We start from the raw sequence: 16,241 nt of genomic DNA on the forward strand, positions 1-16,241 counted from the left end.
TGCTCTGACTGATCTGTTCAGCAGCTCCATATCCCTCATACTGAAGGGGATTATTTGCAGGTCCAATTTTAATATGAGATACCCTACATTGATCGCACTACAATTACAGTACATACAGGTTTTCCGTTTCACCCCAATTTTAATATTCTTCGTTAACAATTTAGCAAAATATTAGTTTCTTCCTTTATCCTCAGGCTTGGTGCTGAGGAAAACATTTTTTTTGCATATTTTAATAACCTTGACAACATTACACTGGGCTGATGTAAAAGCGATCATAGCTTAATTGGGAAACGAGGAGTTTGCAGTGGAACAGAAGGATTCCCCCCCCCACCACCACTTTTTTGGACTTGAATGGTGACAGCCAACTCGTTTGTTCATGTCAGTTGTTTGCCTACCCTACTCTGCAGCCCCTGGTAGATCAACCGAGATCACTGAGAGGCGCCATCGTCCCAAGTGAACATTCCCAACTCTCTCTGCCCTTCAGTCTGCTTGGAATGGAACAGCTGGGAAGCGCTGTCAATTAGTCATTAATGCCTCTTGGATTTTAATGACTGTTTAGAATACTGCACTGTGTGTTTTTCCAAATGTGAGACGCCAAAAATATTATATCAAAGCAGAGATGTTTATTTTAAATCTGAGTGTTGGATTATTACAGTAGCAATTAAACTCGACTTCTTGCCAACAACTTCACTGGAAAATGTCACAAACCTTCCAGCTTGGTTCTTCATAATTGTAGAGCAAACCTTCCAGAATTTGAATGAATGCTTATCTTAAACAAGGATGAATGTCAGAATTCAATGCCCACAATTTCTTCCACTGTGATTAGAATCTATTTTTATCCAGAAACATAGGCCTAGTTTAATACCCCAATGTATTTTTTTTACATTCTCTCTGCAGATAACATCCCACTCATGCCATATTAACAAAAAATTCTGTTCCTAATTACAGATTTGTGTACGCGTGCTTAATCACAAATGGATGTTTGGACAAAATAATCTTGTACGTCAACAAGATGCACATGCTCACAAAGCATTGCTCAGGAAAGTCAATACTACCTGGATTTCTCCCAGAACGTGTAACAATAATGCAGGTAAATGGAAGAAAATCCAAGACACTGAATTTAAGAGATCATCTCAGCATGTGTAAGAGTGATATTGATGCCAAAAAAAGACAATATTAACATATCACGTTGATACCATCACTGAAGATGGTGTTGTCAGTTCCAGAGATGGCTAAGGGGTTTAAGCAACATCTGCAGAACTGCTGAACAATTACTTTTTTCTAACTGAACTCTATAAACTCATTCACCTGAATAGTCCCACATTGGGTGAGGCTTTTGTTGTGTTGGAGAGGATTGCACTATTTCAAGAAGATTTGCTCCAGAACGGGATACCGTACAATTTAAAAAGGCACATGGGTGCCCTGTGTCACATCCGTGCCAAATTGGAGAGACCTTTGCCACCCTGGGTTGATCCTTACTGCAAGTGAGAGACATGTCGTACTGAGTAGATCTGTATCACATAGGAGAGGTCTGTGCCACACTCAGTAGATCCTTGCCGCACTTGAGAGGACCATGTCACCCTCAACAGATTTGTGTAACACAGGAGAGATTCCATGCCACACTCGTCAGATCTGTGCCATTGCTGCAAGATTTGAATTGCATTGGAAAGACGTGCAAAGTTTCGAGCAGACTGGTACCACGCCAGCTGATCTCTGGTGAAATCAGCACCTGTGAGGAGATCTGTACCACCCAGGAAGATCTGTAGCATCCTGGGAAAATCCACACACAGGGAAAAACTCATCACAACAAAAAAACTGGGGAGATCTGGGGAGAACTACGTCATGTTAGAGAGATCCCATAACACACGAAGGAGATCCCTATCACTTGCTTATGTAAATATTCTTGGATTGAAAGACTTTGGAGAATAATATCCATGTGTCAACTCCCTGTGTTTGTTGAGGTAAATGCTGCACTCAACCACATTGGAGAAACAGAACTGTACTTCTTTATGTTCTTTAATTCTGTCACCGGCAGTCATGAGGTGGCAATGTAAATGAGTGGACATCAACTTATGCCCTCATACTGAAGCACTTTACGTCAAAGTTCAGTCAACAGGACACAATACAGTCCATGTAACAAAACTACAAAGCATCTTACAAATACGGTGAAAACCTTGAGCTGAGAATCAAAAGCGGAAACTTTCAATTCTTAGAATTTATATCCACAACCCTTAAAAATATAATGAGCTGAAGTTTCAAGAAACAAGTCATTATAACTTTTAGAAAAGACAATGATTACATCTGATGATGAACTTTCATAATCCAAGCTGTTAGCACAACATTACAGTTCCTCTTTCACAAGTTTTCTGGCTCATGCTTGGAATGAAGCCGAATGCAGGTCAAGGGTTCTGCATAAAATACAAGCTTGCAGATGGTGTGGATTCTTTCAACTTGAGTTGCAGTATTTTTAGTGCAGTTGTTTAGTTCCCAATATGCATATAAAGCTGACCAAGTATCATGGTGTTCATTCTTCATGAGATCTTGTGAAACAAATGATGATGAATTACCTGTCTTTTCTCTGAATCTCTCCAATCACTATAAATATTGGAAAGATACACAGGAAATAATTTTCAAATTGGTTAATACCTCTTCTAATGTGCCCGCCACTTTCTCCTACAATTTAAAGTACCCCATAGGGCTCACATGTCCAAAGTCAAATTATCTCATTTTTATGCGGATGCATCTCCTCGTTGTGATAAATGCAACAATGGAGATGCTTCAATAATTCATATGTTCTGGACATGTTGGAGTCTTGAGAAATATTGGAACGAAGTATCGCAAACTTTCTCTGCACTTTTTAAACCTCATCCCTTAACTGCTTTATTTGGTATTGTTGGAGAGAGGGACATAGCTTTTTTTTGAATATTTTATTTTTATTTTATTTCAAAAAATATACATATTAACATTTTAACTATACAATACATTAAACTTTTTCTCATAAACACAACAATCAAAACCGCCCCTCCCTCCCTTCCATTCATACAGATCCATTCACCGTCAGAGCTTACATATATTTTAAGTATATAAGGTATAGTTGGGGAAACTAGGTTTATATATACATATAGTTTTATACCCTTTTTTTGTTCCTTTTTATTACTGTATCTGGGCCCCTATGTGGTCCAGGAATGGCTTCCAGTCCTTTACCAAAGTGTTATATTTATTCTTTCTTTCGAGAAATCAGACTCTTCAAACTACAGGGGAATCACGCTGCTCTCCATTGCAGGCAAAATCTTCGCTAGGATTCTACTAAATAGAATAATACCTAGTGTCACCGAAAATGTTTTCCCAGAATCACAGTGCGGCTTTCGCGCAAACAGAGGAACTCCTGACATGGTCTTTGCCCTCAGACAGCTCCAAGAAAAGTGCAGAGAACAAAACAAAGGACTCCACATCACCTTTGTTGACCTCACCAAAGCCTTCGACACCGTGAGTAGAAAAGGGCTTTGGCAAATACTAGAGCGCCTCGGATACCCCCAAAGTTCCTCAACATGGTTATCCAACTGCACGAAAACCAATAAGGTCGGGTCAGATACAGCAATGAGCTCTCTGAACCCTTCTCCATTAACAATGGCGTGAAGCAAGGCTGCGTTCTCGCACCAACCCTCTTTTCAATCTTCTTCAGCATGATGCTGAAACAAGCCATGAAAGACCTCAACAATGAAGACGCTGTTTACATCCGGTACCGCACGGATGGTAGTCTCTTCAATCTGAGGTGCCTGCAAGCTCACACCAAGACACAAGAGCAACTTGTCCGTGAACTACTCTTTGCAGACGATGCCGCTTTAGTTGCCCATTCAGAGCCAGCTCTTCAGCGCTTGATGTCCTGTTTTGCGGAAACTGCCAAAATGTTTGGCCTGGAAGTCAGCCTGAAGAAAACTGAGGTCCTCCATCAGCCAGCTCCCCACCATGACTACCAGCACCCCCACATCTCCATCGGGCACACTGAACTCAAAACGGTCAACCAGTTTACCTATCTCGGCTGCACCATTTCATCGGATGCAAGGATCGACAACGAGATAGACAACATATTTGCCAAGGCAAATAGTGCCTTTGGAAGACTACACAAAAGAGTCTGGAAAAACAACCAACTGAAAAACCTCACTAAGATTAGCGTATACAGAGCCGTTGTCATACCCACACTCCTGTTCGGCTCCGAATCATGGGTCCTCTACTGGCATCACCTATGGCTCCTAGAACACTTCCACCAGTGTTGTCTCCGCTCCATCCTCAACATTCATTGGAGCGACTTCATCTCCAACATCGAAGTACTCGAACTGGCAGAGGCCGACAGCATCGAATCCACGCTGCTGAAGATCCAACTGCGCTGGGTAGGTCACATCTCCAGAATAGAGGACCATCGCCTTCCCAAGATCGTGTTATATGGCGAGCTCTCCACTGGCCACCGAGACAGAGGTGCACCAAAGAAGAGGTACAAGGACTGCTTAAAGAAATCTTTTGGTGCCTGCCACATTGACCACCGCCAATGGGCTGATATTGCCTCAAACCGTGCATCTTGGAGCCTCACAGTTCGGCGTGCAGCAACCCCCTTTGAAGAAGACCGCAGAGCCCACCTCACTGACAAAAGACAAAGGAGGAAAAACCCAACTCCCAACCCCAACCCACCAATTTTCCCCTGCAACTGCTGCAACCGTGTCTGCCTGTCCCACATCGGACTTGTCAGCCACAAACGAGCCTGCAGCTGACGTGGACATTACCCCTCCATAAATCTTCGTCTGCGAAGCCAAGCCAAAGAAGAAGAATATTTATTCTTTAAGTTGTATGTGACTCCATAGTTAGAGTGACATAACTTTAACAGCATCTGAACTACATGTATTAGCGTTTATTTCTCTTGTGGCTAGGCGGGTAGTGTTGCTCAGATGGAGGGATATTACCCCTCCTAATCATGCTCAATGGATACATTATGTCACATCATGTTTAAACTTAGAGAAGATTAGATGATCAATTTCTGATTTGAATTCCAATTTTCAAACACTATGGGGACCCTTTTTGAGTTACTTTTATTATCGTTGATTTCTTATGAAGGCAGAAGTGTTGATTAATGAGGTAATTTATCACTCAGATAAGAATTTTTTTGGTTGAACAGCTTTTTCCTTGGTTGTGGGTTTAGATTTTCCTTTTTTAAAAGTATCAATATAATATAATCTGTTTAATTAAAAGGTGAGGTACCGTGGACGAAATTATATGATTTAAGTGTAAAGTATATGTCCTCTGTAGTTTTGGACGTGAAATTTCAATGATAATAAAAGCATGCACAGAAAAGGCCATTAACTCTTTCACATCATCACAAATTCAAGAACTACTCCCACTGAATACAACTCCCATCTGCCTCCACATTTCCATTCAAGGACTAAACAGATCATTCCAGACCTTAACCTGAACCACGAGATGTCCGAGCAATGGAAGATCAGGCAACCAGAACTTGTTTCTGACTTCTCTGTGCCCTGCACAGCTGACTGTATCACAAGAGAACTGCCTATTACAGCTGTCACCTAATCCCATGTGTAAAGCCACATCGTGACTGCAGTGTCAAAAAAAAGCCACCTTTTCACCCACACAAGTTGTGCCATATGCAACAAGAACCAATGTTAGCGTATGAAGATATGCTTAAAATAAGTATAGAACTATCAAAAGATAAGGTTCACGTGACAGATTTCTGCTAATGCGACCCCTTTGGGTCTCTTTAAGATACAGCAGCTTGTAATCATTTACAGGTACTCCCCAACCTACGTCCATGTTCCGTTCTCCCCGACTGGTTATATCTTGGAATGAACGTATGTCGGAATTGCACTGTATTCCAGTTATAGTTGGTCAAATACAACATGGCAGCTCTAGCGAGAGACGTTATTTTTCCATAGATAGGCCTGATTTTCACCGTAATTGCGCAACTATTTTAAAATTTAATTTTGATGCTCCTCTTGTAGTGACGTCAAGGAAATGTGCTTTGACGGACCCAATGCCGTTCTTTAAAAAAAAGGTGATTTGGAACACATACACAGATTGCCATCACTGGAGAAGAGGGGAGAAGAAAGAGAGAGAGCGAGCGATGGCAATCTGCCCATGTTCCAAATCACAATGTAGGATGCGAGGGGACACTGCTGCCCCTAGTCACTCGGCACCACCTCGGGCTCCCGGCAGGATCGGGGAAGTTGGCCTCCTGGCAGGGACAAGGGAAAATACCACCTGTGCAGTATTTTTTAAAAAATTTCAGTCACGTGCAGATGGATGCAAGTCGCATAGGTCGACGCAAAACAAACCAGCATTGAATGAACAGACACAGAGAAGGCTGCCTGAAGAACTCAGCTAGTCCAGCAGCATCTGTGGAAGGAGTCAATGTTTCAGACCCTTTTGAACAAAAGTACTCCCCCCACCCCCGCAAAAGAAATGGGGGAAAAGGTGGAAGGGTTACAGTTTTCAAAGAGAAGCTGGGTGGAGGTGTAGGCAACGATAATATATCAGATGAAATTGACTCAGGAGACTCCTTGCATGACGCACAGACTTGAAGGGCTTGCATTAACTGCAGTACCATGGACCAAGGCCTTAGCTGCCCTGCTCAGTCAGTGGAAAACCCACTCATCAAGAATGAACAGTGAATTTTTCTGCTTTGGCAAAACTCTCACTCCTTCTCATTATCTTGCCAATACCCCCAAGTCATGTCATTTCAACAGAAGGCCTCCTTAATGATCAGTACTCATGTCTTCAATCATCTGATCTGTCTTAGCTAATCTTCACACAGTGATTTATCTTAACACCTCACTCTTTCAGCCAGCTCCATTGTGTGAACCCTCCACTCTTTCCCCAGATCTGAGGAAGTAGGGTGCCTGGCCCAATACGAGCTCTGCTTCTCTTGACTGGCAGTCCCCTTCCAGGATTTTCTGCTTCTGTTCAGTCCGTGGTGCTGCTCTGTATTGAAATGATAACAAGGAACTGTGTCTTGCAGAGAGCAGAAGGGTTGTCACGTGCAGAAGGTTTGGCATGTGAACCTTATTTCTGGCATTTTGTTGCTTACCTCAAACACCCCGTCATACACTAACGAAGGATAATTGAAAAGAAATGCCTCCTGATTATACAAGCTGAGTGGCCACTTCTAAAGATTTCAGATCTATTGTCAGAGTACATACAGGACATCACATACAACCCTGAGATTCTTTTTCCTGCATGCCAGGCAGAATTCTGTCATTAGTTCTAAATGGAATGACAGTGCCATGGGGGCTCCATAGTACAAAATATATATAGGTGGGGTCCTCGCACCAGTATCCTGCCATGTGCTCTCTCCAAATCTGGAGGCGCAGATCTGGCCCTATGCTGAGGGACTGCCTCAGTTGGGCTTGAACTGTGAGGCAGGGAATGTCACAATCATGTCACTTATATCACATCAAGGTCACTTGCTTTTTAATTTGATTGGTATCGAATCAAGCCAGATAAGCAGCAATCAACAAGAATAGGGTGCACAGTACAATGCAGTCTTTAACATGGGAACAAAAATTGATCAAGTGGACAGACTTTCCTCTGGTGACCACTTCGGCACCTCCCAGGTCCGCTCATGGAGGCTGCGGCAGCTCGGTGGCCATCTTTGCTACCCATAATCCCCCAAGCGCAGCTGGAGCCACTTTACCAGAGAAACAGGGATGCCTGTCACGCACCCTCCCTTCCCTTCCTGAGCGCTGCCTCTCTGCCTGGGACAGTGACAGTTGTGACTCAGCTCCCAGCTTGGCCGTCCGCTGTCTTTTGAAGGGCCCCTGCAGTGCGTGTGGCTGGAGATAGCCGGGACTGGGAGAACTGCTCAGTGGCACCCAGGGCACATGCCATGGCTGCCATACCCTAGATACACCTATGCAGTTCAGAACTGGCAAGCTCTACAGTAAGGTCTGCCTTGGACAATCTTTGAAAGGCTCCCCAAAAGGACCACTGAGCCTGTGACAAATGAAACTTTAAATATCTTTTAATTAAGAATGTAAAGGCCAGAACCAAGTCACATGGTCTAAAAGGATGTAGAAGAAGTTTAGGTTGGGCTGAACTGCTTATTCCTGTTCCACTGGGGAAACCTGTACCATGCTGGGCAATTCCATGTCGGATAGATCCAGGCCATGCTGGTCAAAACCAGGGCACGCTCAATGATCTGGTCCACACTGGGGAGACCTGTACCACCCTCAGCTTACCCATGGCACATTGCGCAGACAGACATTGCCACAGTAGAGCAATCTGTTCCTTTCCAGGAACTACTCATTCCTGTTCCAGTGTTCTGAACCAGCTTTTTGTGCGGCAGTCCAAATCAACTCTTAAATTTGCTTTTACTCAGCTTCAGGCTAACAAGCTGGCACTCTCCATGACTGATGGGCATCATCTGACTTGTCCTGCTGTTCCCTCATTCCAATGAGCTCATTTAATCGTGTGACCCATTCACTAGGAATTGTGATATTCTACACAAGCACCCCTATAAAAAGGAACCATCAGACCCCCATGATTACAACTAATTGGAACCTGCCTCTGCCTTTGCAAGTCTGCAATCAATGCTCTCTGTGCCAGCCACTAATTGACAGTTCTGCAGACCTTGAATAATTAGTCGCACAAGATTGATTTCTCTTTCCAAAGTGTCTGTGTCTCAGGATGTGATTCTATCACTGTGGCAATTATCACTTTGCCTGACAGCCAGTTTGAATCTCAGTTTGGAAGGGGTAATGTTTCTCTATCAGGAGGCAGCCCAAGTTAATGCTCCTTAATGTTTTGCTAAGGGAAAGAATCTTTATTTCCTTCTAGTTTCCAGAAGTGTAAGGGAAACTCTGTCAAAAGAACTTTCCTTGCCTGTGAGCCAAATAGCAGCAGGACATTTGACCATGATGGACAATGCAGTCAAAAATCAGATTGGACATATCCACTCTGAATTTTCTTCCACAAATACTGCCTGACCCAATCTGCTGGAGGAACTAGGTCTGAGGTCTCTCATGTCTCTCTGACCTGATATGTGCATGACAGATTATGTTGTGTTTGTATTGTATATAGATATGGCCTGGAAGTCAGCCTGAAGAAAACTGAGGTCCTCCATCAGCCAGCTCCCCACCATGACTACCAGCCCCCCCACATCTCCATCGGGCACACAAAACTCAAAACGGTCAACCAGTTTATCTATCTCGGCTGCACCATTTCATCAGATGCAAGGATCGACAATGAGATAGACAACAGACTCGCCAAGGCAAATAGCGCCTTTGGAAGACTACACAAAAGAGTCTGGAAAAACAACCAACTGAAAAACCTCACAAAGATAAGCGTATACAGAGCCGTTGTCATACCCACACTCCTGTTCGGCTCCGAATCATGGGTCCTCTACCGGCATCACCTACGGCTCCTAGAACGCTTCCACCAGCGTTGTCTCCGCTCCATCCTCAACATCCATTGGAGCGCTTTCATCCCTAACGTCGAAGTACTCGAGATGGCAGAGGTCGACAGCATCGAGTCCACGCTGCTGAAGATCCAGCTGCGCTGGATGGGTCACGTCTCCAGAATGGAGGACCATCGCCTTCCCAAGATCGTGTTATATGCCGAGCTCTCCACTGGTCACCGTGACAGAGGTGCACCAAAGAAAAGGTACAAGGACTGCCTAAAGAAATCTCTTGGTGCCTGCCACATTGACCACCGCCAGTGGGCTGATATCGCCTCAAACCGTGCATCTTGGTGCCTCACAGTTCGGCGGGCAGCAACCTCCTTTGAAGAAGACCGCAGAGCCCACCTCACTGACAAAAGGCAAAGGAGGAAAAACCCAACACCCAACCCCAACCAACCAATTTTCCCCTGCAGTCGCTGCAACCGTGTCTGCCTGTCCCGCATTGGACTTGTCAGCCACAAACGAGCCTGCAGCTGACGTGGACTTTTACCCCCTCCATAAATCTTCGTCCGCGAAGCCAAGCCAAAGAAAAGAGATAAGTTTTAGGGAGATAAATTGGGGCAGGTTTTTTAGTGTACGTCACATACAAACACTTTAAAACAGATCTTATTTAAAATACTGGAGCTCTGCTAATGCTAGACATGTCGGCGCCAAGAGCCTTTGCGAAAGCTTTGAAGAGCGCCCAAGAGACTTCACTAATGGATTGTTGTTTACAAAAAGGAAACAGGTGAAAGAGCTTGTCGGAGCCGCAGACTGTCTGGAGTGGAACTTGCTATTCTAAGAGGGTCATGCGGTTTTGCAAGCAGAGAACGTAAAAAAGGTTTTCTCTCTGTGAGAGAAAGTGAGTTGGGGGGGGGGGGAAGGGGTGGGTGGAATTCAGTTCTGCAGTAGCAGCTGGGGCTGGAACAGGACAAGCTGGCAAGCTTGTGGAAAACTCCATTTGGAAGACAGGTTGTGAGTGCTTAGTTCAGCCTGGTCAAAGCCCTTGAGGTTCATGCAAGAGGAGAGGACTGGCTATCTAATATTTCACTTGAAAGAGGAGAAACAAAAAGGAACTCTGTAGTGATCTGAAAGAAAGAGGTTATCACTGGAGAACCCTGAGGGGGCAAGTTTCTTCGGCAAGACACTGAAATGGCTGATTAAAAAGGAATAAATTGTGGGTGTCCAGCGAACAGCAAATCTCTCTCTGAAAATCAACAAGAACCTTCCTGAGTGGTAACCATTTACCTTTCAAGCACTAAGGCCTGGTGAACTTTATAAATGATAAATTCTGTGCACAGAATAAGAATTGCCTGCAATCAATGAACTTGGAAGAATGAAAAGTGAGATTGAACTGTGAATCAATGAACTCTTCTGAACTTACACACACATTACATGCACATGCGCTTAAGAATTAGAAGGGGGTTAAGTTAGGTTAGTTAAGTTAATGTGTGATTCTGTTATCATGTTTAAAGATAATTAAAAGCAACTTAAGTTTAAGTAACCTTTTGTCTTGGTGAATATCTATTGCTGCTGGGTTTTGGGGTCCTCTGGGCTCGAAACAAGGTACATAAATTTTATGTTTCTACTTCAGATTCCTGAGCATCTGGATTTTTTTTAATTTTCAAATCTTTTTCCTTTCTTTTGACATCCATATTTATCATGCAAACTAGGCATCAGGAACAGTTCATTTTCTCCAAATTCATCAGAGGGAACCAGATCCAGGTGAAGAATCCTAACTCCATTTGAGAATAACTTATTCTTCTAACTTCGGATCGCACTATTGTATATTCACCCAGCTAGCCTTATGGTGCTAGTGAATAATCTTTTCTTTGAATATTTTATTTAAATCAACACATATATGATAATTATAACAATTAATATCACATCACAATGTTACAGTGTTTACAATATATGTTGATAATATATAAAAAAGGAAGAAAAAAACTAACACTAAAAAAAGCACCTAACCTTCCCCCCTCAACCTAAACTAAGCCCAATAACTGAAATCTAAATATAAAATACACAATAACATAACTATATATTAATTTGGATTGCTTCAGATGATGCTCAAGGATCCCAAAAATAACATTTTTCCAGAAATTATTACTCATTTAGGGAAAACTTCACTGGTTAGGTGAATTCAAAATAATAAATTATAATTTTAATCTCATTATTCTAGCGTACGGGCTTACAGTGAATAATCTTTATCGCACGCCAAGTTCTGCAGCATTTCTCTGTGGTTTCCCTGCATTATTACAAGCTTGCGGAACACCACCTCCTGCCCAGGCATGGTGCAACTTTCTAGGCCTGAAATAAAATTCTTCAACTTGTGGGACCTTGCTCTTTCTGTCTGAATTCAAAAAGGCGGCTTCTGCCTCTCATTGGTCGTGGCTCAGTTTTTCCCTCCGTGAGTACAGCTTGACCTTCTGGGCATGTTCTCGTATAAGCAACACGTAATGCTGATAAATAAGCCTTAACTGCCCCACTAACCATTTGACCTGGTCTCACCCTATTGCTGCTATGCCCTTTAATCAATCCATTTTATCCCCCCACCTTATCCATAATTTTTTTTCTTTCTTTTTCCCACTTCTGAAAATGTCTGGGAGAATCTGTTTTGCTCTGCCCTCAAGTTGTTGTTTGACCTTCTTTGCATTTCCAGCATTTGCTGCTCTTAATGCAGACTTGCAGCATCTTCAGATATTTTGACTTTCAAGTTCAATTGTGCACTAAACACTCTCAAGACCTTCCCCCCAAAAAACCTTAGGAATCAAACACCATTGTTGAAGCATAGATAACTCTTCAATATAGGTACCTCGTCAAAGTAGGTATTTAACAGTGGGGAGTGGGCCAGTGGGGCTTACCTGACAGTAAAGAAACGTGATGGAAATAGCTCTCGAGCTTGCCCAGAAGTACTGAGGTGAAGCTGTCAGCTGCCAGTTTGCTCAGATCTCGCGTGCACTGGTCATAAAGCACCACTTCCTGTGTGGCCTCCACGTCAATCTGGAAAAAAGAGACCCAAGAAGAAGAGCATTAGGGTGGTGCACCAAGGAGGGATGGGGCAGAAAGCTCTCTTTGTCGAAGTGGCAAAGCCTGACTGAAGTGGTTGGGGCAGAGGTGATGGTCAGGTGGAAGGAAGGGAGAATGAATTCACAATTATACATTTTAAATAAAACTTGCGTGATTTTAGAATTTCAGAGGTCTCGGCACTGGTTGTTCACACACAACCGGCCAAAACTTGAAATCTCTATTTCCTTCTGTGAGTTTAGACAGCGTACCGGACACGCGCTAATTAAAGAGGTGGGACTTGCATCGCGCGTCATCGATATGTGCTGTTCATTAGCCCTTTGTTCAGGAAATGCCTGCAGTTATCTTTAGACCGCAGGCGTCCCGGGAAATTTACAAGGGGTTTAGGAGGTGAAATATTGGAATGGGAATGGCACCCTCATTCCCTTTTTGACCTTTTTTTTTACACAGCATGTGTTCCAGGAAAATGGCAATAATTTCCTGGAACACAGCGGATGTGTAAAAATGACAATGGTTTTGAAGCAGCTCTTCCTTATTCCAGGATTTAACCTACATACTCTCCAGCATACACCTGGTAAATTAACAGATATTTAACCGTAAACTTTGATTACTGGAAATTACTCTCTCCAACAGGCTTACAGTATTTTTTCATTTTGCTGTTAATGAAAATTCATAGATATTTAACCACTTATTAGCACCTTAGTGACTGTGCCAACTTCAGTGACATAAAAAATATTTCATCCAACTCACTGAATATAAACTGTGGGGAAGTTGTGGCTGTGGGGCCAGTTGTGAAGCAGTGATTGTTAATGTGGAACATCTTGCTCATCTCAGCACCTTCAGGTACACACAGTCTTTTAGATAACGCCCTAACACGCAGCTACATTTGCTCTGTCAGGTTTATCAAAGGATCCTTTAACACTTAAAAAAAAACTTCTTCATTACACCCAAGCCAAAATATATCTGCCCACCAGAATCATTCAGAAGAGATTATCTGCTCATAATCGGACTGTTGGGTGAAGGACAAATTGGCTTGTTTTTTCCATAGGGAAGGTAGTGATCACGGTGTGGCCAGCCACAGTGCAGATAATCAGATCATTCCTATATTCTATATTGCTTAGCACCCAATAGCCTGAATACACCTGAGATTGTCTGATCTCGGAAGCTAAGCAGGCTCAGGCCTGCAGAGGGGAGACTGCCTAGGAACACCAGGTGCTGTGGGTTTCTGTGAGGGGGCCCTGGACAAAATGGCAACTCTCTGCCTTACAGTAGACAAAGTATGTTACATTTCATGGATGTTACATTCTATGTGACAATTAAAAAAATGGAACCTTTACCTTTTATGAATACAGAAGAATGCCCATCGGTTCATGCTGGCTAACAGAGCAGTCTCCACTAATATTCCCTACAACCTATTCGCCCCACATTCTTAACAATTCTACCTTTCAGCGACATAATAGGACAGTGGCCACTTAGCCTATGAACCCTGCAGTACCCAAAAGTACTGAAGAAACTCAGCAGGTCACACAGCATCCATAGAAAGTAGAAGGCAGCCAACATTTGTGGTCTGAGCCCTTCATCAGGAATGTGCATCAGGATAGCTGCGAATAATCGCTAAAAAATTAACATAATTACTGCCTGTGTGGTCGTTCACACCGGGCCCCTTTTTAGACGGCAAGTACCTGAGTGCAACAGTCCCGGTGGTTAGACTTTCAGTCGAGTGGATGACCATCAACTAATGTTTCCGATACGATTTACACTGCAGGCTTCCTCCAACAGGTTGTAGGGGTCCTGCAGGATAAATCACGGTGCAGGAATCGACTCAAAATTCCTGTACATTCCTTTTTAGACTCTCCGTGTAGCGGCAAAATTCCTTGATTATGCCGTTACATGCCTGGAGTCCAAAAAACCCCTAATATTTATTATCCTTTAATTTTTTGTGTGTATATATTCTTTTTCAATGATGCATTTCGTATGTAGTTATTTTCAAGTTGTTTTATAGTTTTTTTAAACAAAGTATCTGTTCAGCTACCGCAAGAATGGCAGTGCATATGTACATGGTACAATGTATATAACAATATGATTATTATGGTTGTTTTAAATCTTTTTAGCTATCTATTTATTTTTGCAGTAACTGCAACTCCGAATATTTATTCATACAGAATATTCTTTTATATTTAAAAGTGATCTTTTAATTTATACTATTATTGATGCTGGATCTTATGTACCTGTGGGTCTGCAGCAAGCAAGAATTTTGATGCATCTGTACATTGCACTTACGTAGATAACAATACACTCTCGTATTCCAATAAATTATCTCCCATACACTAATACCTTGCTCTATTTTATGGTGACTTACTCCTAGAGCAAATATATTTCTCAATATTTTTAAATTAGGTGATGATTAGGAGGAAGCCAGGGGAACATGACCCAGTCCTCATCAAGGGCTCATTAGGGGAGAGGGTTGAAGAACTTCGAATTCCTGTGTGTCAACATCTCTGAGGCTCTGTCCTGGAGCCTCCGTTTTTTTGAATATTTTTTCCCCAAAAATTATACATAGTAACAGTTTAAATATGCCATATATTAAACTTTTTCTCATAAACTCAACAAACAAAAACAAAGCAGTTCCCTCCCTCCCTCCCTCCCTTCCATACACCCCCCCCCCACTTCCATACCTACAGATCCGATCACTGTCAAAGCTTGCATATATTTTAAGTATATAGAGTACAGTTGGGGAAAATGTTTTTGTATATATAATAGTTATTTTTATACCCTTTTTTCCCCCTTTTTTATTCCTGTATCTGGGCCCCTATGTGGTCCAGGTATGGCTGCCAGATCTTTACAAAAGTGTCCTATTTATTCTTTAAGTTATTTGTGATTTTTTTTTTCCATAGGTATCCAGCTGTTCATTTCCGCAGTCCATTGAGCTATAGATAGAGGGGAGTCGGACTTCCAAGTGATCGTGATACATTTTTTCGCTACCACCAGTGCTATTTTTAATAAATGAAATTTGATGTTCAGTCAATTTGTCGCTTATTTCCAAGAAATCACCTCATAAATACAGCTCCGGTTCACCTGTGAAGGCCACTCCTGTTATCCTGGTTAATTTTTAAAATTTCTTGCCAAAATGGTTTCACTTTCCCACACGACCACATGGCACATAGAAAGGCTCCTGTCTCAGTCCCACATATGAAACACATCTATGAAATTTTGGCCTTTGATCTTTGTAACTTTTTGGAGCCTCCATGTTGATCCAATCACAAAGAAGGCTTACCAGCTATACTTTGTGAGGTGTCTGAGGAGAATCGGCATGTCACCAAAGACTCTCATAAACTCCTACAGGTGTACTGTGGAGAGCATTCTGGCTGGTTGCATCACTGCCTGGTACAGAGGCGCCAACTCTCAGGACAAGCATAAACTCCAGAGGGTTGTTAACTCGGCCTGCCACATCACAGGCACCAGACTTCACTCCATCGAGGACATCTACATGAGGCGATGTCTTAAAAAAAGTCACCACTATCCTTAAAGACCCCCACCGCCCAGGCCATGTCCTCTTCACTCTGCAACTATTGGGAAAATGGTAGTAAGCATCCTTCTGTCCCAGAAGACAATGGTAGCACCATGGATAGTCAGTTGGTTTTAGAGAAGCGTCTGGAATGGCTCATACGGCCCACTCTGTTATGAAAGTCTCTGTTACACTCGCTGGAGATAAAGATGGAATGGTGGTCGACTGGCTTTGTTGTACAGGAGCCTAAAGACGAGGACTCAATGGCACAAG

At 42.8% G+C, this 16,241-nt stretch overlaps 1 protein-coding gene across 5 annotated transcripts in view; it reads right to left on the reverse strand.

Annotated features, from left to right (window-relative positions):
- Nucleotides 1–16,241, reverse strand: part of LOC138742169 (dual specificity protein phosphatase 8-like) — a 229,213-nt gene that overhangs the window by 103,369 nt on the left and 109,603 nt on the right. For all 5 annotated transcript variants that reach the window (XR_011343982.1, XM_069896332.1, XM_069896331.1 and 2 more), the window contains one exon: nucleotides 12,301–12,439. Coding sequence is in view for 4 of the 5 variants with exons in the window: in XM_069896332.1 (XP_069752433.1) it covers nucleotides 12,301–12,439 (139 nt within the window). In the remaining variant the exon portion in view is untranslated. The remainder of the gene's footprint in view (nucleotides 1–12,300; nucleotides 12,440–16,241) is intronic.

The sequence above is a fragment of the Narcine bancroftii genome, chromosome 1, assembly GCF_036971445.1.
Source record: "Narcine bancroftii isolate sNarBan1 chromosome 1, sNarBan1.hap1, whole genome shotgun sequence".
Taxonomy (NCBI): Eukaryota; Metazoa; Chordata; class Chondrichthyes; order Torpediniformes; family Narcinidae; genus Narcine; species Narcine bancroftii.